Source organism: Bradysia coprophila, unplaced genomic scaffold, assembly GCF_014529535.1.
Source record: "Bradysia coprophila strain Holo2 unplaced genomic scaffold, BU_Bcop_v1 contig_350, whole genome shotgun sequence".
Classification (NCBI taxonomy): Eukaryota; Metazoa; Arthropoda; class Insecta; order Diptera; family Sciaridae; genus Bradysia; species Bradysia coprophila.
In genome coordinates this window covers 11,460,739-11,484,133 of record NW_023503608.1, presented here as the reverse complement: position 1 = coordinate 11,484,133, position 23,395 = coordinate 11,460,739, and the positions used below count along the sequence as shown (strand labels likewise).

Sequence of the window (23,395 nt, the reverse complement as noted above, 5' to 3'; positions counted from 1 at the left end):
AAATCAAAGTTATCGTATGCATGCATTACGATTGATAAAGTAATTACATACTTTATATGTTGATATTCAAATTCCAATTGACTTTATTTATTTATTTTCACAATCAACGACTTTTATGAAATTAATATAAATAAACGAAAAATTTGTCTCTTATTTCATATATGTTAATGGACAGCAAAATACACATTTTGTTAGGTCTACTTTCGTTCTAAGAATATTGTTTCAGATATCAATTATGTAGAATTCATCATTCTCACCTGTAATAAGCAAAGTCGATCGAAACTGCATAACGTCAGACATGTGCTACTAAACTTTAGGAGTTAGTAGGATTCGCTGCTTTCAGTAACAGGTTTAAAAATAAATATAAGCAAAAATGACGAGTAGAATATTTGTGCGCAAGGGACTGTTACATTTACAATATGGTTGTTTAGGATTAGGTCTTTAAGTCAGGGAGAAACAATAATCAGTCAGAAAATCCTAAACGGTGAAATTGATTCAAGTAAGTCCCTGTTTCTACTTACAAAATAACTGATACCGCTGAGGGTGACATAATCTGCACCTGTCCGCAAAAGTGTTTCAATAATGTTTCATCTGTTATCAAAAGCAACGACAAAAATAAGCGACAACGAAAGATTCGTTTGGTCTTATATGTAAAGAAAAATTAACATTTCAACAAACGAAGTAAAAGATGCGGTATAGACACTAGTTAATATTTCGAAGAACAGAAGAACAGATTTTAAGATTGTAGCCCATTGTAGATAGAGCATTTTTAGACTGTTTGTAATTGTGCATTTATAAATTATCAATCAACAAACTTCAATCCTCAAAATTTTACTGGACTCTCGACTACAACTTCGACAGTTAAAATTAGACCCTTGGATTTGAACTGTGATTTAAAAAAAATTCCATTCATTCTAAAAGCGTCCGACACCGACGTACACGCTTTCATAGAGTGTAAAATCAAATTCGGACTTCTTATCGTCATTCTAGGTGTTAAGGATTTCCCATAATCGTCTACCAAATGACCCTACCGAATACGTATTGCCCATACAATCGACAGATTTACGTAATACTTATTTGAATCGCCTTGAATGTCATGTGACGACTGACGAAACACAACATTATGAAGTGTGTAGTGATTCCACTACAGACGTTTCATTTGTTAAATTGTAGTAAGTATTTATTTAGTAGAAATCATTTCCCGTATATTCGCAACAATTGTACGAATAAATTTCTGTCCACCTTATCGGAATAATCTGAACGGGCATAAGAAATGTCAACGAGCACTTTTATCATCGTGCAGATTACAGCAGCTCAAATTTTGATAGCCTCTTCAAATTTAATTTTAACTAATTCAGCTTAGTATTAAGAATTGTTCGAAATCGGATGTTTGGTTCCATCAATGATTAATTTTCGGTAAGGCACATTTTAACTTTTTGAATTAAGTGGCGTGATTTTAAAGTGGTGACTGGAAAGGTGGTGTTTATTGTGTGATTTCATTGTCATTGCACCTCATTATTACCTTTGTGTTTCGGATGTTTTTAAATGTTTGATGGTGAGACTCGTTTTAAACTTTCAGCTGTAAATAACTGACATTACATGTTTTACGGACAGATCATTCAGACCGCTCTTCTGTTGCCGGTTCTGGTTCAGTTTTTTAGTTTCCGGAATTTGCCTTAAAATTTTGACCTGTCGTGACCCTTTCACTCAAATTTGTCTAATTATTTAATAACATCGAACAATTCATAATTCATATACAAAATCAATTAAAGGTGAACGCTGTGGCTGGTGAATAAGTGTCTACGATGCATTTGAACGACAATAAAGTTTTAACATTTATAATTTCGTGAAAGAAAAATCATTACTCAGCATTACAGACATTTATTTGCCTAAATGTGAATGCTTCAATGCTTAATCAATAACTGAAAATTTTCTGTGTGTCGAGTTCGAAAATCGCGCCATTCACCATAAAATGATAATGAAAGGTTATATTGTGTATCAACAGCATTTTTTTTGGAACATTTAACATTTCAAATATCGCGTAAAATTAACGAATTTTTTTGATTTGGTTTCATAATCGAACAGCGCGCAAATACAGTAAACTTTCCCTGGAAACCGGGATAGAGATTTTTTGGCTAACGCATTGGAGAACCGGAATCGAAGAACAAAATGGAAAGCGACAAGACTAACACTATCGACGCTGAAACAGAAAGTTCTGGACCGATCACAGGAAGAAAAGAGGTGCTGTTAGACGGTTATTTTTATGATGTGACTGATTTTGTCAAGAGGCATCCAGGTAATGTTCTTGGAAAATTAGTAACGAAAAATTTTATTCAACGGCATTTCCGTAGGAGGAAGCATCATCGAATATTATACAAAAACCGGCGAAGATGCGACACATGCCATACAGCAATTTCATCAGCGATCAACTAAGCGAGTGAAAGCCATCATGAGCTCATTGAGAAGGCGACCGGCGTCCGATAATGAAAGTAATTATAGTACACAACAGATAAGACTGTCTGAAGTGAAGTGAGCAAAAAAATTTTTTTTTTTAATTTTCAGTTCAATCGGATGATGGTGTGCGGAAAAAGAATCAAGCTTTGTCAGAAGATTTTACCAAGTTGTATTTAGAGTTAGAGCGGGAAGGTCTTTTCAAACCATCGTATGTACACAATATTTTACGAATGGCTGAACTGTTTGTGATCGCTGCACTAGGCTATAGCCTGCTACAGTGGCAAAATAGTGGTGCCAAATTGATGGGAATCGTTTTGATTGGCTTGGTACAAGGCCGGAGTGGATGGATACAACACGAAAGCGGTCACCACTCGGTCAGTGGAAATCCAAATTTCGATCGATTTTTTCATGCCGTCATATTTGGTAAGTAATGGCAAATCGATCGATCTATGCCGACAAACAAATGTTACTGGCGTCGCTAAATCCAATATTTTTTTGTAGGAATCGGACTGGGTCTTTCATCAACTTGGTGGTCACGCGGACACAATCGTCACCATGCCATGCCCCAACGATTAAACCATGATGTTGATCTGGACACATTGCCACTTCTAGCGTATAATGCAAAAGTTGTGAAGAATGCCAAAACTGGCAAAGGATTTATGATACAAAATCAGGTAAGGATGATTACGTCCTGCATATAAAACGTCGGTATTTAATTGCATGCTCTCTCAAGGCCTTCTTGTTCTTGCTGATCGACACATTGCTGGGCACGTTAATATGGCAGATCTACATTCATCCCAGATTCGTGTTGAAGCACAAGTTTTACTTACAAATGGTTTCAATGATGGGACACTATGTCCTTGCTTATCAAATCGGTTTTTGGCCTTGGTTGATTTCCACTTGGGTCATGTCCGTCTACTTGTTCGCAAATTTCGCATTGTCACACAGCTTTTTACCAGTTACGACAGAGCCCACTCATTGGGTGGAATATTCATTGATTCACACTGCTGATGTTGAACAAAGACCGTGGTGTAACTGGTGGATGGGTTATCTCAACTACCAGATCGAGCATCATCTCTTTCCGACAATGCCTCAATTCCGTCATCCACTAATTAAGGACAGAGTGAAAGCTCTGGCGGAAAAGCATAATATTCCGTACGTGGTTCATTCTTATGCGGAAGCAGTGCAGAAAACATTTAAAAATCTATCCGAAGTTGCCAAAGAATTGAAACATTTATAGTTTCGGCGTCGAATATTTACTGAATTATTGTTTTAAATAAAAAAAAAACTAATTTTGTTAAATGAACTAGTTTAGGATTTTACATGGGGCTCTACGCTCTACTAAATTGGTATCCGATGCTACAGTAAGAAAAGAATGCGAGCTGGCACAAATGTATCATAAATTTTGCCGAAATGTACAATAAACTATCGATGGAAAAGAATCTAGAAACGGGCTTCAACTTGCCTTAGGGGTCGTCTTCGCCTAAAAATATTTTTTACCAGAATCCACACACATAAAAAGGTGACTAGTTCCGCTGCCGTCGTGTTACGACTAGAGTAATTGCACTGAAAGAACTACACCAGGGACCACATGTCTAACGTCAATCCCGATGCATTGTTGTATTGGATTCTCTGGAATCACTTTAAAAGCGTTGGTGTTTAAGATCAAGTCATCGACATCAAGCAGCAAGTATAACTTGATGTACAAATCGCCCTTGAGCTTTTCGTCTCAGGTTAAGCAAAATTGGTATGTGCGAAGTTTTATTTGCTTATCTAACGACTGTTGCTGGGAGGAATAGTAATTTTTCTAGAGATAAAAAAAATTGGAGACATCAGATTTGTTCTTGGTGGCATCTCAGGACATACCGAACCGATAAGAGTCAAGGACACACTTGAATCTGAAACTCAGGTCTCTTAATTATAGATTCCATAATAATGAGCTTGTGCTACTACGTTGGTTATATTCTGGACGTGTTTTAGGATGGGAACTAGTTCTTGTGATATAATATCTGATATAGTTGTAATGCTTAAACCGATTTCTTTAACTTTTCGCAGACAAATTTTAGTTGAAATGCACTTCACGAGCAAGTAGATAAGTTTTTTACTCAGCGTCGCTTTTTGACAGTATTGTTGAAGGTCATCGTTTCTACCACGAAAATTCTTTGGCTAATTTTTTGTTTGACAAAACTTAACATCCATCGATGAAAATCAATCAATAACTTGGTCAAAATTCGATGAATTAGATTGTCGACTGTAAAATTACATTCGTCAATGAATTCTTTTCTCGACTCTTGTAGTTAACTGAATTTGTATTTATAATAAATAAATATAATGACTGAAAACGAATATTAAAAATTTTTAAATGCCAGGTAGGTTGCAAGCGCATCAATGCTTATTTTAATTCTGTTTGACGTTAATTTGCTTTAATTATATAAAAATATTTGCATCAATGTGCGTCGATGAATACAAACGGTTCTGGGAATAGGATTATTAATTAATTCGCCTCTTTCAGAATCTGATATTCAGATCACCCAAACTTTTTTTTGTCTCTATACAGAAAATTTATGTGGGAGTTTTTCACGTAGAATTTTACGTAGAATTCAATATTAAAATATTATTTAATTAATATATATTAAATATATGCTATACAGACTTTTCCGCTGATTGATTTTATACTGTTGAACCGTTATACGAGCTAAAGTGGACGTCAGTGAAATTTAGACTTGCATTTGCTTCAGATGTTTTTCAGATGATCCACATTCGAAAAAAACCTGATCATACGTAAAAGAAAAAAACTCGATTATTCTGATCATACGTCTTTATACACAACTATTTCATCCGCATAAACGTACAAGCACTTTTATTTATATGAGTGTATCAGCTTAAAAACAGCTGAAGCAAATCCATGCCTCAATCTGACGTCCATTGTACTGTCGGTAAAAGAAAACACATTTTTCATTTTCTTAATTCTTAGCTCGTAATACCATGGCGGAATATTCTGTAAATTATTTAGTAAATCCTTCCGGATGAAACCTATAGTTCTAATTCTATTACTCTTCATTGATTGTATACAAATTAAGTGAATAATTGCGTGAGCATCTTTTTTCTATTCTTCTTCAATTTACTGTTACAAAGTCGTGCAGAATATCCGCGACAGTTACGACGCACATCTATTCATTTACTTATAATATACTTATAATAATCCATTATTTTATAAAAAAAAGAAAACGAATATTTATGCGAGCGAGCTATAGTTTATTCAGGTAGTGCACTTAAAGAACGTTTATTGGCGACGTAAAGCAATTAGATCGGCTAACTTTAGTTGAACATGACCTGTCACAAACAAGACATCCTACCGGGTCAGGCCAGCCAGAAAACTTTATGCAGGTCATATCATATTGTGACTTAAATTACCTACTGTTATCATGTCAGTTCGAACTTGCTTACGTACCTCAAAATGTATTTATGGAGAGAATTTCGATTATTATGTATGACGTCGACGTTGTGCGCTTCTTCGGCAGACACTCTCCTCCTAAAGATCGTACATAATTTTCTACCAACCTATCATGTCTTCTAAAAGTTCTAAATAATAATACATTACGTACGTATCTGCAGAAAATATGTTAACTTCGATGGGCACACCTGCAAGCTGTATCCTCAGCCGAAGTCGAAATTTTCCTGCAGAAACGTGAGGTATTTCACTTAATAAAACACGAAATCAACAAAACAAAATTTTGCATGGGATAGTAATGTACTATTTATCTCCCTAGACACACCCTGCGTTCTGTAAATGCCCTTTAACAGGCAAAAAACATTTAAATTAAATTGAATTAAGTTGAACGAATTAATATCGGTTATTAATAATTGTGTGTTAATTGCTTTACTGTAAATTTGTCACAGAATAAAGTCGATTGAAATTGTTTAGAAATCGAAAATTTCGATAACTGCTGATCGCAATATGGACAGGAAAGAGATTCTATTTGATGGTTATTTTTACGATGTAACTGATTTTGTTAAGAGGCATCCAGGTAATATCTCAGTTGTTTGCTTTGCTTAATTTCGCATGCTCTTTGATTTTGCAAGGAGGAAGTATCATCGAATATTATACTAAATCCGGTGAAGATTCAACCCATGCCATACAGCAATTTCATCATCGATCTACAGGACGAGTAAGATCTATCATGAGCTCCATGAAAAAGCGACCGGCTCCAGATGGTGAAAGTATAAGCTATTCTAACATTTTTACGTAGGCATCTTTACGAGTGACACTATTTTCTATGATCAGTTCAATTAGATGTAGCAGTGCTAAAAAAGAACCGTGCTCTATCGGAAGATTTCACGAAACTGTACTTACAACTTGAAAAGGAAGGTTACTTCAAGCCATCTTACGTTCACAACATTTTACGAATGGCAGAACTATTTCTGATGACGGCTGTTGGATATGTTTTACTTCAGTCTCATCACATGCCAGTTAGATTCGTCGGAATATTTTTACTCGGACTCATGCAAGGACGAAGTGGATGGATACAACATGAAAGTGGCCATCATTCCTTTAGTGGAAATCCAAAATTTGACCGGTTCTTCCATGCTATCATTTTTGGTAATATTTACAACCCCAAGAACTAATGACTCTAAGTAAAAATTGGAACGTCGTGCTTAGGAATTGGATTAGGTCTATCTTCGACTTGGTGGACTCGTGGCCACAACCGTCATCATGCCATGCCGCAAAGATTACACTACGATGTCGACTTGGAAACAATGCCTCTTTTAGCTTACAACTCAAAAGTAGTTAAAAATCCGAAAGCTGGCAAAGGATTCATGGTTCAGAACCAGGTATGAATGAATGAATAGGACGTCAGCGAATGTCTTATTTATTGTCATCTCCCCTTTTTCAAAGGTTTTGCTGTTTGCGTTGATGGATACATGCATCGGAACGTTATTATGGAAGCTATATTTACATCCAAGATTCGTTCTGAGACACAAATACTATCTGCAAATGGGCTCAATGATGGCACATTATGTGCTTGCGTATCAAATTGGTTTCTGGCCCTGGTTAGCTTCGACTTGGGTTATGTCAGTCTACTTATTCGTTAACTTCGCGCTGAATCACACCTTTTTACCGGTAACAACAGAACCAACTCACTGGGTAGAATACTCATTGATTCACACTGCCGACGTTGAACAGAGACCGTGGTGTGACTGGTGGATGGGTTATCTCAACTATCAAATCGAACATCATCTTTTCCCGACGATGCCTCAATTTCGTCATCCACTAATTAAAGATCGTGTGAAAGCTCTGGCTGACAAGCATAACATTCCATATGTGGTTCATTCTTATTCGGAAGCCTTGCAGAAAACTTTCAAAAATCTATCCGATGTTGCCAAAGAATTGAAACATTTATAGTTTCGGCATTGAATTGTTTATTGTGCTGAATTTAAGAAATTGTAATTTCATTAAATGGATCGATGATTCGTATGAAGCTCTCTACTAAATTGATGTAAGAAGATAACTTGAAAAATCTGGAGCTGACTGAAGGAAAAGGAACATAGGTGCAGATGTGAACGTTTGTTATCAAAAGAGATTATTACATAAGTAATCTTTGGTTGATTCTTCGCATTTAGATGATCTAAGGAAGCTTCCAATCTTCTTGGCTGTATATATTTTCCTTTCATTACGAAGCCTTTATTTTCTCTGAGTTCTAAGTTCCTAGCTCGTGACAGAATGCTTTCTGATGGAGCCTATACCAATTTGGTAATGAACATTTTGTGATTGTCTTTCCAATGACACTTTGTTATTGTGATCTGTAGATCTTTAGGCTGATCATTCGTAAACTATGAAAATGAAACTGGTTTACATTTTTAATCGTGCGGCCATGAGGACGGCCATAAGGACGATGTGGATGTACCACCACAAGAAAGCGGACATTATTCATTCAGCGGAAATTTATCCTAAATTTTTATTTTGAAGGACTAGACTTTGAGGATACTTTGTAGAACAATTTTTTGTTCAAAATAAAGAGTTGCATCGACTAAAAATAGAAAACCTAAAAAAACGGTGCTGGCTCATTTTGCAATACCTCAAACGAGACTCAAACTATAAATTAAATTAAACTTGATCGCGGTGAACAATTGAATACTGAAATATTTAAGTTCAAAAAATGGTGGGTCACATTGATAGAATCTTATTCTTTACACAATTAAAGCATTTTTTTTAATTATTTGTAGCGTTCATATTGATACATTGTTGTTTAAAATGTATATTCTTCACAATTCGATGTCATTCTAAACAATTTTAATAATTAAAAATAAACAAGTCAGGCGGTATGAAATTCATCGGTCGAAAGGCGGTATCAATTTTTAACGAATAAAATTTACATATCTTAACAGAAATTTACCATCGCTTTACGTTGTTAATTTTTTTTCCTTGTCTCGTGCCCAATCACACAACAATTTGTATAAATGTTTTTTCTGGAGACTGGAAAATCCGACTGGAAAAGAGATTCAATGAAAAAAAATTAAAATCGAGTATTTCCTGCAAGTTGTCCCTTGCAAATCTTTAAAATCCTAAAAAAATACCCGGAAAAATCCAAAACTTTGCAGCCATGAAATGAAGTTTTTTTTTAATAAAGCAATCAGTGCCTTTGAATGCTGCTTGGCGGGGCGGGTCTTTTCTTACCTAGATGAACAGTATAAGCCAGACTTACCACGTTTCCTCTAACACATATATTATTACATTTTTCTGACCAACAAGGGCTTATAATTGTATACTAGCTACAAAAAAGCAGAAGAATCATAAATGGTGATAACTACCTACACAATATACATACGATTGGTGGTCACTTCCTGATGTTCTATCGTCTTCTCTCGAACTCATAAATTTTACGGGTTTTTATCTGATTTTCTTCATTGTTTCATTTGAGGTAATAAGAGGGCAGTTCCAAGTCGAGAGGGCATCGACCAGTTTGTGTGGGGAAAAAATCGACTAAATGATACGATTTTTTTTACGAATAACACTATCTGGCCGCCGTTTCGACGCACATCATCGCATTTAAATATTATGCGCAAAAAAATAATAAAATTCCTCAAAATAAAAATACGATTTTAATTGGTCCCAGTTAATAAACCTTCCATTAAAACTGATAAAGCCGGAAACTGTACATTTTGCGAGCAGTTTAGTTTTAAACGCCAGCATGGGTATTTCAAAATGTACAGCGTTCTTGGTGTTTTCGTTCGTTTTGATTTCGTCTTTCGAAGACTCGAATCAGATGAACTCAAAAATTGGGTATGGATGGACATTTCTTTAACATTGAATTTGCAAATATTTTTGAGTTTTTGCTTCTGAAATCACTTTTCATATTTTTTAATAGCTGCCCAGAATTGTCAAGAATTATGAGGAAAGCCAAAAGTTTGGTTGAATCTGAAACAAACTATTCTGAGCTTCTGGAACAAATTGGGTTTCTGAAACGTCCATTTTTGTTCTCAGCCGATTCCTGCAACACAGATTTGAACACGAAAGTTAAAAATGCAAAAGTAAACACGATCGCTGCACAAATTTACCGAAGCGATTACAACGTAAGCTTACAGGAGTTTGAAACTTCAGCGATTAATTGCACAAAAGCCAAAACACGAAAGATAAGCGCTCACCAAAAATACCGTTCGATCGATGGACGTGGAAACAATTTGAAAAATCCAGAATGGGGAGCATCCGATACCCCATTCTCTCGATATGGACCACCCAATTATGAAGATGGAATTTATAAAATTAAGAAAAGTGTGACAGGAGCGGATCTACCCAATGCTCGTTTACTCGTTCAAGATCTGTTGATGAAAGCCGTAAGATCTCCCCCACCGAAAGTGACTTATAATATGATGGCTCTCTTAATTATTTTATTTGCCACTCACGATTTACACTACCAAGTTCCGACTACCACCCACTGTAAAGACGCTGACATCAGATGCTGCTCGAAAGATGGTCAATACGCATTACCAAATGAGTTATCAAATTCTGCCTGTTTTCCGATAGAAATATCAAAAGAAGATCCGTTCTACAAGCACGAGAATATTGGGTGTCTCAATGTTGTAAGATCACAATTGGGAACATATTCAAATGATGCTAAGCCGGGACAAATATTGAACCGAGCTACGGCTTATTTAGATCTGTCCTTAATTTATGGAAATCATGCCTCAGAGCTGCGACCAATCAGACTTTATGAGGGTGGAAAATTGAGAATGGGAAAAGGTAATTTGCTTCCGGTTGACTCTAAAGGCAAATATCTGCCATCTATGGATCGATTCGTTGTCACTCCGATTGGGAGTATTTGGCCAGCATTGTTCGCTCGAAATCATAACAATTTGGCTGAACGACTGGCAAAATTAAATAAACATTGGGACAACGAAACTGTCTTCCAAGAAGCACGGAGGATCAACATTGCAAATTTTCAATTCAATTTGATTACAGCAAAGAACATCGAAAAGGTGTTTAACAAAGTTGTTAATGAAAGTTACTCCGAAGAAAGGAATGCAGCCACCTGCGCAGAATTTTCATTTACATACAGAGCCGGACACTATTACATACCACAGCATATGGTTCTTCGACATGAAAACGATTCTGAAACAAAATACTTGCAGTCTGACACAATTGGAAAAATCGATATATTGGAAAATGATTTTGACGCTGTGTTAAGTGGGGCCACCCAGCAGCATCTAAATGTTGAACAATATGCGGACGAGGTAAGTCTTCTAAAAAATCATTGCGAAATACATTGAAAACCAAAACTATCGAAACGGCGTGGACACCTTAACTATCGGAATCCCTTCTCACATCAGATTCATACTCAGATTGTATTTCGATAGTCTTTTAATATTTTTTTTAACTCAGACTCAAATATATTCCTATACCGTTTTACTTTAGGTAGTTAATAGAATCGGTAAGAATCCTAGGGGATATGGAATGGATTTAATTGCTTTGGACATTCAACGCGGTCGAGATCAAGGAATCTCATCTTTTGTGGAAATAAGAAGAAAATGCAATTTGAAGCCAGAAATAAATAGCTTTGACGATTTCGGAAAAATTGTGAACAAAACAAACGTCGACCTATTAAAGAGAATGTACGAATCCTTTGAAGACGTCGATTTTTACGTCGGTGGCTTGTTGGAGTCTTTCGCATCGATTGGAAATCCGTTAGCAGGCCCAACTTTCGGTTGCGTAATTGGTGAGAATTATAACAATGTGATGGGTGGCGACATATACTTTTTTACGCACCCCGATAATCCGTATCCATTTACGACAGCACAAATCAACGCTGTCCGTAAATATAGAGTTTCGAATATTTTCTGCACAAATTCGAACTTGAACGAAACTTATAAATACTGGTCGTTAACGCCTGGTGCAATCAATCCGAAAATCAAATGCGATGATTATCCGCCCATGGATTTGTCGGCTTGGAAAGATTGAACCATGCAGTCATTAATTTTGCGAATTTTCTATGCTGTTCAATAAATGTGAAACAAACCCTTTTTCAAGTGTATGTTTAATTGGATTCCATTACACTCATTGAGTGAGACAGAAAAAGATCTTAGCGAGTTTGCAATTGTTTTGAGGTGAAGATTTTACAATTTAACACAATAGCTGCATTTCGAAAAGGTTGCAAAACTGCTGTTGATATGATGCCTTTTAGTTTACATTCGACCTATTTCACGATCACGATTTTTCAATCATCCCGAAATAGAAATTAAAATTCAAAAGCGTGATCTACGCTGTTCTTCCGTTGGTTATAAATTTGCAAATTTTCTAAATATCGATAAGTTTAATGTTAGTCATCAACATGGGTACATTGGAAAGTACATCAGTGGTAGTAATATCGCTCCTTTTGAGCTTGTCCCTCTCTGATGGCTCGAATATACTAAACCAAAAATTGGGGTAAATGCTACTATCTCTTTAAATAATTTGAGAATCAGTAAAAAAAAACACATTTCCTTAGCTGCCTGGATTTTTCATTAGTTATGCTGAAAGCCAAAACTTTGATTGGATCCGAAACACTGCAAGATATTTTTCTGGAACGAATTGGGTATCTGAAAAGTCCGTTTTTGTTCTCAGTCGATTCTTGCAACGCAGATTTGAACACGAAAGTTAAAAATGCGAAAGTACTTACGGTCGCTGCACAAATTTATAGAAGCGAATACAATATAACCTTACAAGAGTTTGAAACGTTGGCGAATAAGTGCATGAAGGCCAAATCACCAATGATAAGAGCTCATCCCAAATACCGTTCGATCGACGGCCGTGGAAATAATTTGAAAAATCCAGAATGGGGAGCATCCGACACACCATTCTCCCGATATGGACCACACAATTACGAAGATGGAGTTTATAAAATTAAGAAAAGTGTAACAGGAGCGGATTTACCCAATGCTCGGTTACTCGTTCGAGATCTGTTGATGAAAGCTGTAAGATCTCCCCCACCGAAAGTGACTTACAATATGATGGGTCTTCTGATTATTTTATTTGCCACTCATGATTTACATTACCAAGTTCCGACTACCCCCCATTGTAAAGAAGCTGACATCAGATGCTGTTCGAAAGATGGTCAATACGCATTACCAAATGACTTATCAAATTCTGCCTGTTTTCCGATAGAAATATCGAAAGAGGATCCGTTCTACAAACACGAAAATATTGGCTGTCTCAATGTTGTAAGATCACAGTTGGGAACGTATTCAAATGTTGCTAAACCTGGACAAATACTGAACCGAGCTACGGCTTATTTAGATTTGTCTTTGATTTATGGAAATAACGACTCGGAGATGCGACCAATCAGACTTTATAAGGGTGGAAAGTTGAGAATGGGAAAAGGTAATTTGCTTCCGGTTAACTGCAATGGAAAATATCTGCCATCTATGGATCGATTCGTTGTCACTCCAATTGCCAGCATTTGGCCAGCACTGTTCGCTCGAAATCATAATAATTTGGCTTCAGGACTGGCAAAATTAAATAGACGTTGGGACGATGAAACTCTCTTCCAAGAAGCACGGAGAATCAACATTGCAAATTTTCAATTTAATTTGATTACAGCAAAATCGATCGAGAAAGTCTTTAACAAAGTCGTCAATGAAAGCTATTCCGACAAAAGGAATGCAGCGACATTCGCTGAATTTTCATTTACGTACAGAGGCGGACACTATTATATACCACAGCACATGGTTCTGCGACATAAAAACAGTTCTGAAACAAAACACTTACAGTCTGACACAATTGGAAAAATCGATATATTGGAAAATGATTTCGATGCTGCACTAAGAGGTGCCGCCCAACAGCATGTGAATGACGAACAATACGCGGATGAGGTAACTTTTAGAAGAAAACTGAATGACATTTGACGAAATTATTTCTCCGTAGATAATTAACAGAATCGGTAAGGATTCAAAAGGCTACGGATTGGATCTTATTTCTCTGGATATTCAACGTGCACGAGACCAAGGAATTCCGTCCTTCGTCGAAATAAGAAGAAAGTGCAAGTTACAGCCAGAAATAAATAGCTTCGACGATTTCGGCAAAATTTTCAACAAGGCAAACGTCGATCTATTGAAGAGCATGTACGCGTCTTATGAAGACGTCGATTTTTATGTTGGCGGTTTGTTGGAAGCCTTCGTTTCGGTTGCTAATCCGTTCGCTGGACCTACTTTCGGTTGTATAATTGGAGAGAATTATAACAACGTCATGGGCGGCGACATATATTACTTCTCGCATCCCGAAAATCCGCATCCATTTACTACTGCTCAAATCAATGCCGTCCGTAACTATGCCATTCCAAATCTTTTCTGTGCGAATTCGGGCTTGAAAGAAACTAATAAGTACTGGTCATTAACACCTAGTGCAATGAATCCGACAACTAAATGCACTGAATTTCCACCGATGGATTTGTCGGCGTGGAAGGAATAAGCTTATGTTAAACGCATATCTTAATTATACAAATGAATATCGAAGGAATAAGTCATTTTATGTAGACGGCAAGCACCAACGATCTGTATCAGGGTCCTGTGTGGAGCAGAAATTTTGGTTCAACCCTAATCATAAATTCACCGTTACCGCAGATTCAATTGAAAATCCTCGTTGACAGAAGAATTTCTATATTCGACGTCTTCAATCAACCTCATCATAGGTTTTTACTTCTCGTTGGTTTCGTTTGTTTCTTTCGTTTTAATTGTTCCGCCACATAGAATTAGCACTTGTCTTCACGTTTCTTCAATTCCACACGTACGTGTAACTGAAACGACTATCTTTTTACGTTTATGTTGTTGACAACATGTGGAACGACGTAGTACAATTAAAACTGTAGATTGCTAACCATGTAGAAAGTGTTGTTATCTTGAGACCAGAAAATGTGGTATTACTGTCTTGCTCAAAACAGGTTTTTCGCATTTTCTGGTCACAAGACAACAAAGTACCGTACTGTATTGCTGGGAAATTTTTTGTGGGATGCATTTCTGGTCATCTTGAAATTCTTCCTTCCCTCTCAACCCCTCAACAAAAAATATCCCAGCAAGACAGTAATGTACTAAAATTGAGTTGATTTTACAAAAAAATATTATTGGGCTGTAAGTAATAATTTTGCCTCGGGAAGTCATAAGGAATTTCGACTCTAAAAATCGAGCCCCGTATATCTTTTTGGAAGGCAATTTTTATTTAAATTTAAATTCTAACTGCAGATGGCAACGCCAGTTTGACATAAAATTCTTTCGCTTTCGGGCCTTTTCCAATTGTTTTCAAAAGTTCATACTTGCGAAAGCTAAGCAATTTTGATGATTGAAATGAATCAATCGACCAAATAGCGTAGCGATCGCAATTTTAACATTTTAAAACAATCGGAAAAGGCCCGAAAACAAAAGAACTTTATGTCAAACTCGCGTTGCTATGGTGTATCACGGTGTGCCTGAACCTAATTTAAACAAAAAATTTTGCACCTCTCATTTCTCTTCGTATTTCACTTTTTTAGGTCATAACAAACAACTTTTGTTCGACTGGTTGAGTGGCGCAGCGGGCGCTTTTCGAAATAATGTAAAAAATTTTGTGTACAAATACAAAAAAATGTTTAATTTGTGTCCACAAACAATATTCAATCAACAGATTCCATGAGGGGACTTATTTTCGCCACTTTCACTCGCAAAAATGTATGGAAATCGATGAAACACAATTTTTTTTATATTATTTCGAAAAGCGCCCGCTGCGCCACTCTACCCTTCGAGCAAAAGATGTTTGTTATGACCTAAAAAAGTGAACGACGTAGAGAAATCAGAGATGGAAAACTTTTTGTTTAAATTTGGTTCAGGCACACCGTGGTGGTATCTACAGTAACTGTTACAGTTAACTCGAAGCATTTGAGATAGTATTAGAGTCTGACTTTATTTTAGCCATCGTAATCATCTTTTTGTGCTTAACTATGCACAACAAAGTAAAGCTTTCCCAATGATGTCACTATGTTAATGTTCAAGCAACATGAAACAAATGATGGAAATGGTAATTGCGGCGAAAATTGTTCTTGCGTGAAATAAATCAAACTTTACTTTGTGTTGTGAGTCGAACCAATGAAAGTATAAACCAGGTATGGTCTGCTCTTACAAACCGGAGGACATGGAGAGATAAGTTTGTTTATATGAAATCTCTATGTCCTCCGCTCCATACAAAGTTTGAAATTCGACCATAGCTTGTGTTGACGTTCATTGAGTCAAACATTAGAATATTCTTTACATTGCATTATCAAGCACCGTACCTACGTCGATCAATTTTTTTTTTTTGACGAGTGTAGATAAAGTCCTTACCTTCAGGTCAGACGTTAACTTCACCACTCGTCCAAACAAAAATTAGAACACGGACGTAATGTACTAATTGCAATTTTGAATCATACATCCTCTGCTCAGTTTTTTCTTCAATTAATTGTCATTTGTAGTTAATCATATATGACTAATTGACTTATCAGTGTTTCCATCCAAACTATGACCAACAACTACGACTGTATCTGAAAATAATTTATAGGGTAAAAACATCAGTTACGAGCTCCCTTCATTTTAGTTACGAGCCCGTGGTTTTAACTCTTTCAAGCACACATTTATGTGACTTAATTTTCTCTTTCATATCAGTGCTAGTAACTGGCGGGTGGCTCATAATTTTGTAACTGACAAAATTAATTCGTACGTAGCATTCAGAATCGATTGAGAGTCGACAAATGAATATACTGTAACTGTGCTCACAACGCGAAAGTTTCTTTTTATATTCGACTGATCGATAAAAAAGCGAATAACATAACAATGGAATGTAAAAATCGTCTTCAACTACCAAAATAAAACGCATAATCGCTAACTATTTCGTATGCTCGCTGTATACAACACAAAACCAAAACAAGCGTTCGTTCACAAAACATTCACTCTCAACATTCTATTACAGCATAGAAGCCGCGATAGCACTATAATACTCAATACACACATATTGGTTCTATTCGTCTTCGGGTGGAGACCAAACGAATTTTGTCTCTGGATCTTTTTGCGTATTAGTATATTTTGAGAACATTGTGTGGTAAGGATTCAGTTTTGATGCCGACGAAAACAGTAGTGATCGAATGGGCGCGTATTGCATGAAGAAAAAATTGTGAAGCGAAGCCATTTGTCGAATTTCTTAGTTCTTTTAAACGAGAATTTCATCGTAATTATTTTGTGTTCAAAACAAAAACGTAATCGAAGCATTGGAATTACAATTATTATAAATTTAATACACGACGACGACGACGCCGGTTGTAGGCGTATATAGTTCCAAGGCCATGGTGAGTATTATGGGAGAATGTGTTTTTGCACAGAATATTCCTGTTGTCTCGTATTTTGATCGCTTAAATTTTTTTAACAAAATTACATCATAATGCATTCCCATGCTTGAATAATTTGAGTCAGTAATAATAATAATACGGCATCGGTATTACCGAATCGAAAAATAATATAAAATAGTGGAGACGAGTTATATGTGTTTGAATACGATTAGGTTTAATAGTGGACCGGTTTTTTAAACCTAAGTTTTTTTTTGTATTCTAAACTGATATTTCGTTATTTATACGCCTCAACATGTTAGCACGTTTGACCGAAAACCAAAATATTCTTCTTTTATAACCAATAATGTTACAAAATATCTAATGGGTAGACGAAAGATGACAAATTTAGAAATCAAATTAGAATCCGTTCCGTTCGTATATCTATTTATATTTCAAATAAAAAATTTAGCGCTGGTTTTAAAGAGGGGACGTTACATTGTACGGCATTTTAATCTTTTTGGATGCACTTCTTACTTAACAATTTTTGTGCTAAAAATATCCACAATACACCAAGAAATATTCTAAATACACTCATCAGGGAATCACTTCATTAACTTCTCAATAAAATTTGGTGTATTGGATAAATCTAATCATTGAAGTTAATTTAATGAGTGCATGACTCGTTTCGTACGAAATATGTATATAACATATAACATACAACATGGCTGTATGACAAAATTTATGTTCAAAGTTATGGTATCAAGTACGACGGTAGGTTTAAGGACTATATGAGAGAGATAATACAAACGTAAAATGCTATTAAATTAATAGAAACATTGTTGCTTACTAGGGTGGGTCGATTTTAAAAACTTGAAAATCCACACCCAGTGGCATGTGTAGCTGGCCAAAACTAGTCAAACTGCATCATTACTTTTTCTTTCCCGAATACTTTTGAGTACCGCACAATAGATTGAATGGGTCTGTCAGGCTTCTTAGAAATTTTCATAGAATTTTTTGTTGAAAAAAGCTTTGCAAAGCCTTGTAGAGGCTGAAATGGACTGAAACAAACAAAATCAACGCAATTTGAAAAAATCGGTGCAGTCGAAGTGAAAAATGGACATTTTCTATATAAAATTGGGGGTATGTCAACTTTTAACCACCATAATATACAATAAACTTCCTCAAATTTGATAAAAACGTCATTTTTCGAAGTAGTAGATTCTGTTGTTAGAACGAAATATGTTCCTTCGAATCTACTACTACTACAACGCTACATAAATGCATTTCAGATTAGTTTGATATTTCCAAAAATCTCTTACAAAAGTTGTGCAAACATTGAAAATCATGTCCTAATCTGAGACATTCCGACAATATATATCATTGTCGCTTTTATCTATTCTAAGTCTAACAGAAAGATTTAATCAAATTTGAGGAAGTTTATTGGATATTACGGTGGTTCAAAGTTGACAGACCCCCAATTTTATATAGAAAATGTACATTTTTTCACTTCGACTGCACCGATTTTTTTCAAATTAAGTTGATTTTGTTTGTTTCAGTCTATTTCAGCCTCTACAAGGCTTTCCAAAACTTTTTTCAAAAAAAAATTCTATGAAAATTTCAATGAAGGCTGACAGACCCATTCAATCTATTGTGCGGTACTCAAAACTATTCGGAAAAGAAAAAGTAATGATACAGTTTGACTAGTTTTGGCAAGCTACACATGCCACTAGGTGTGGATTTTCAAGTTTTTAAAATCGACCCACCCTATTGCTTACAAAATGAATAAGGTATCCATTTTCGTCATAAATGCTAATGTAGGTCAACATTAGCTGATTGGCCACAACCATTCCTCCATTACATATTATATGAGCATATGCTATCAGTTTTCCTAAAATGGTTTCCATGCAACGGTAATTCGCGTGCCCAAAGTTATATTAAGTTTCTCTACTATATCTATTTGATGTCACGCAAACAGGGAAATTCATTTAGTTACCGATTTCAAACAGTAACTTTGCAGAATTCTTTTCGTTCATCGTTTCATACAAATCACGTCAAAGTAAAATAAACCAGGCGGAAGCGGTTACACTATGTGAAAATGAATCTCAAATGAATACTGACATTAATTTTATTAATTTTATTCGCAAAATACTCATAAGACTACTCAAATTAAGAACACCTACCTGGTTTATTTTACTCTGCTGTGGCACAAATATTACTCGTTGCTTTCTCAATTTAATTAGAGTATCGCCTAGCGTTTAGTACAAAAAATATTGAAGGACTGTCGAAACATCCACCCTAGTCTACCTCTATGCATCCAACAACGCACCAGTATTTACATATCTGGATTTTAGATTCCACAATCAGGCATTGTATCATACATTCGACGAAGGCTTATAAAAACAAGTTCATAGAACGAAGATACTTTTCGTGTCATTGTCAAGAGCAGTGCAAATGTTAGTACGTTGATCCAGTTGTATTTTAACTTGTTGCAGACGGCAAGCATATGACCAGTATTATTATCGGGTCAATTACTTCCATCGATCAAAGTATTTTGAATCAGTTGATTTCAAATCTTGTACTTCATTTTTTAACATGCATTTTACCATAGAAAGGACCGGCTAAAGGCTGGTGAGGTCTTTTTTCTTTTTCTCGATTTTTTCTGGAGGCAAGCAGGAAGAATAGTTTCATTAGTCGATATCCAGATGTTGAACAATAAACATCTCCACCAACTTTCACCAATTTGGTAGTCAACTACCACATTATCGAATTATAAATAGGCAAGCAGCCTAAATAATTTCATCAGTCGGTGTGCAGCTCTCAAACAGTAAACATCTCTTCCACATCTCTATCAGCATGGTCGTCAACTACCAGTTTGGTCGTCAACTACCAGTTTGGTAGTCAACTACCAGTTTGGTAGTCAACTACCAGTTTGGTAGTCAAGCTTTAGGCGAGCACGTAGAATAATTTTGTCAGTCGTCATGTAGTTCTCAAATAGCAAACATCTCTTCTCCAAAAGTTACGCTTGGTATAACCTTGGTAGTTAGTTACCAACTACCAAACTTTCGAATTGCAATATTAACTCTGAGCTATAGGTTATCAGATAACATATAATTATTATTTGCCTGGTGTTGATTTGCTCATAGTGGCTTTGCAATTTGGAATATCAATCCAGCTACCAAAACTACTAACTTCCAAAGCTACCAAATTTGTGGAACAGATGGACAGACAGACGACAATGAATCTTCCTCTTCATTTTGAACGACAAATTTGTTTTTAAATGATAAATTAGTCTGAAGGAAATATTTCCGATAATCCCTTATCGAGACTAACAAAAACAAGTATCATCATAAATACCTTAGAGCTCATTACTTACTTTTTTGAATTTTTTTAAAGTTCTAATTTTAAAATATTTTACTCTCACAAGATTCTAGTTCCATCTATTGAAAGATAAGTATTTTTCGATGATAAACGACGATATATTATCGCAAGGTTATCCATACTCTCTGAAGTTTAGTATATTTTTGCGAATGTTTCTCTGAGCATATGCGGTTAAATTCTAAAGCAATTAACATTCAGATAGTGACGTTTACTTGCCAGATAAGCCACATATTATCAATGTTAGTTTATATTGGGCGATAAATTAAACATTTTTCAAATTATTTTAAAAACGATGCAGGCGTACAAATATCATGTGAGTAATAGCATTTTTAGGGAAGAAAACTGCTCAACCCGGTATGTCTAAGATATGAGTTAAGCACTCAGTGGTTCTAAGTCGTTACATTATCGCAAAGTACATACCTGATTGCAATATTTGTATTACAGATTGCTGGAAATTCTCAGGAGAGAAAGCCGACCGATGTGCCGGCTTTGTATTTTTGTACCGGATTTGTTTTATTAATCGTAAGTTCGATTGTGTCCATTGTATTCATGAACGTTTGGATAAAATTACTTCTTTTGTTATATTTTGATAGTTCGGTGGCTTCGTTGGATATGCTCTCTTTAATGCAAGCATTTTCAGACTAATTAATGGAATAGATGATTGCGGCAATGTTTGCGGCAGAACGAATGACGACAACACAATAAACTTTTGCGGAGTAAGTCATTTTACCTTAATAAATCAAGCTTTGATTTAATGGAAACATTTTCTCATTAGTCGAACAACAAAGTGGAACTACCTTTCACCTTGGTCTTGTATACGAAAGATCCTACGAATCCGAACAACACCATCAGCCATTCGACGTGTGTGAAAAGTTGTAATAGTCCTGAATATGTGGAAATCGTCAATCGTTGTTTCTTGCGGTCCAACGGAACTGACACATCGTCAGTCAACGACAAGGCATTTCTACATACAATAAGCAACGATTTGGTTCATTCATGGTCACCAATATTAATATCGTGCGTTGTGGCACTTATATTCTCGTACATCTTGCTCATTCTCTTCCGCTATGCGATAAAATATGTAATTTGGGTCATTTACATCGGACTCATCGTTTTGCTGGTTGTCGGTGCCATTGTCTTCACCGTGTTTTACTTTAAAGCCAAAAGTAGTGATCCAGAGTCACAACCTGCGGGCTTTTTGGCAGTGGCAGGAGTTCTGGCCTTACTCGCATTGATTTTGGGATTTATCATTTTTATGGTCAGAAGACGAATCCGTTTAGTTGTTCAGCTTTTCAAAGAAGCGTCGAAAACATTGGGAGATGTACCGTTGATTGTATTGGAACCGTTGCTCACGTTCCTGGCTATGGGATTAGCAACAGCTGCATTTCTGTACTTTTATGTTATGATCGAAAGTTCCGGCAAGTTAAAGTCAGAAAACGACGAAAACGGAAAATTCTTCAAAGCCTTATACGTCAAAGATATCGGTTGTCACGGTGCTTATTACATCAATTTGGTTGCATATATTTGGTTCACCCAATTCATTCTTGGTTGTCAACATTTCGTTATCGCTTCAACCGTTAGCCAATGGTTTTTCGCACGCACTAAAAGTAAGCTGGACTCGCCGATAAGCCGGGCTTTCCATCATTTATTGCGCATCCACATCGGTTCGATTTGTCTGGGATCCATTTTCATCACGATTGTTAAAATAATTAGGATGCTTGTTGAAGGCGCAACGGTAAGAAGAATGTTTTGTGTGTTGATTCTGCCGTTCCATAAAAAATTTCTTTTTCTTTTGTTAGAATTCCATGAGAAACTCTGATAGTGCGTTCGCGAAGGCTGTCGCATGCTGTTGTGAGTTCATCGTAGAACAACTCGAAAGGCTACTGAAATATCTTGTTCGAAATGCTTATATCATTGTCGCTCTGGACGGGACACCTCTAATTGAATCTGGACAGAAAGCGTTCCGACTGCTCACAGAGAATCTAAAAGACGTGCTGACTTTGAACCATGTAGGGGACTTTGTTCTCTTCTTGGGTCGTATATTCGTAACTCTTATTGCCGGCTTCATCAGCTACGAAGTTGCTAGCGTACGTTCACATCAATGGCATTCAAATCTGACAATTTTTCAATATTTTTCTTTCTTTCGTCCCCTATAGCGAAACGATAGCATCGAGTTCAAATTCATACCGATCATATTGTCAGTCATATTGGCCTTCCTCATCATTCACTGTTTCATGACCGTTTACGAGATGACACTGGACACTATTTTCATCTGTTTCTGTGTCGATTGTGAACAGAATGACGGCCAATCGCGTCCCTACTTCATGAGTCGTAAAATGATGGAAGTGATGATGGAACTGAAAGGGGAAGCTGGCGGTGAATTCACCAATTTTGGTGCATTCAAACATGTTGATGCCTCAGCAATGCCAATGATGCCGTACGGACAAGTTGAGAATGGGAAGACGCGGCCAATGATACCACAAAATTATCAATTTTTCACAGCAAGCTAAGATACTCACTAAATTCATTGATATAAATAGAGATACATAGAGATGGAGAGAGAGAGAGAGAAACATGAAAAATTAATGAAAGTAATTGTAACAAACAATAATTATGTGTGCCTACAAAATGCGACAAAAGTTGCAAGCAAAAAACTTATTTTCTGAAGTGTCCGCTGGTTTATATGTTTTAAAATATAATCTGTACCAATTCCAAGTTTGATATTTCATTTGAAACGCGTTGGTGAAATGCAGTTAGAACTGCAGTAGTAACCA

General features: G+C 36.1%; 5 protein-coding genes across 7 annotated transcripts; all 5 read left to right on the top strand.

The window, feature by feature from the left end:
* The first annotated feature begins 1,262 nt into the window (after window positions 1-1,262).
* LOC119081018 (acyl-lipid (8-3)-desaturase-like) lies at window positions 1,263-3,756 on the top strand. Its single transcript, XM_037189700.1, has 6 exons — window positions 1,263-1,416; window positions 2,086-2,296; window positions 2,352-2,489; window positions 2,563-2,877; window positions 2,956-3,128; window positions 3,188-3,756. The coding sequence occupies exons 2-6, from the start codon at window positions 2,170-2,172 to the stop codon at window positions 3,692-3,694; spliced, it is 1,260 nt and encodes a 419-aa protein (XP_037045595.1). The 5' UTR covers window positions 1,263-1,416; window positions 2,086-2,169; the 3' UTR covers window positions 3,695-3,756.
* A 2,559-nt stretch (window positions 3,757-6,315) lies between these two features.
* LOC119081021 (acyl-lipid (8-3)-desaturase-like) lies at window positions 6,316-7,930 on the top strand. 2 transcript variants are annotated; one of them, XM_037189703.1, is made up of 6 exons: window positions 6,316-6,482; window positions 6,538-6,675; window positions 6,740-7,054; window positions 7,115-7,287; window positions 7,352-7,527; window positions 7,587-7,682. In XM_037189703.1, exons 1-6 carry the CDS (start codon window positions 6,413-6,415, stop codon window positions 7,633-7,635), a joined length of 921 nt encoding a protein of 306 aa, XP_037045598.1. In that variant the 5' UTR covers window positions 6,316-6,412; the 3' UTR covers window positions 7,636-7,682. The 2 variants fall into 2 exon arrangements, with proteins under 2 accessions (XP_037045598.1, XP_037045597.1); XM_037189702.1 differs by having other exon boundaries at window positions 6,319-6,482; window positions 7,352-7,930.
* Window positions 7,931-9,625: 1,695 nt separating this feature from the next.
* LOC119081007 (peroxidase-like) lies at window positions 9,626-11,970 on the top strand. Its single transcript, XM_037189687.1, has 3 exons — window positions 9,626-9,736; window positions 9,822-11,184; window positions 11,366-11,970. The coding sequence occupies exons 1-3, from the start codon at window positions 9,645-9,647 to the stop codon at window positions 11,906-11,908; spliced, it is 1,998 nt and encodes a 665-aa protein (XP_037045582.1). The 5' UTR covers window positions 9,626-9,644; the 3' UTR covers window positions 11,909-11,970.
* Window positions 11,971-12,262: 292 nt separating this feature from the next.
* LOC119081006 (peroxidase-like) lies at window positions 12,263-14,458 on the top strand. The gene is made up of 3 exons (XM_037189686.1): window positions 12,263-12,373; window positions 12,435-13,797; window positions 13,850-14,458. The coding sequence occupies exons 1-3, from the start codon at window positions 12,264-12,266 to the stop codon at window positions 14,390-14,392; spliced, it is 2,016 nt and encodes a 671-aa protein (XP_037045581.1). The 5' UTR covers window position 12,263; the 3' UTR covers window positions 14,393-14,458.
* A 2,441-nt stretch (window positions 14,459-16,899) lies between these two features.
* Window positions 16,900-23,336, top strand: LOC119081011 (choline transporter-like protein 1). 2 transcript variants are annotated; one of them, XM_037189692.1, is made up of 6 exons: window positions 16,900-17,264; window positions 21,066-21,143; window positions 21,215-21,337; window positions 21,397-22,356; window positions 22,421-22,708; window positions 22,778-23,336. In XM_037189692.1, exons 1-6 carry the CDS (start codon window positions 17,262-17,264, stop codon window positions 23,129-23,131), a joined length of 1,806 nt encoding a protein of 601 aa, XP_037045587.1. In that variant the 5' UTR covers window positions 16,900-17,261; the 3' UTR covers window positions 23,132-23,336. The 2 variants fall into 2 exon arrangements, with proteins under 2 accessions (XP_037045587.1, XP_037045586.1); XM_037189691.1 differs by lacking the exon at window positions 16,900-17,264 and adding an exon at window positions 20,752-20,934.
* Window positions 23,337-23,395: the final 59 nt, after the last annotated feature.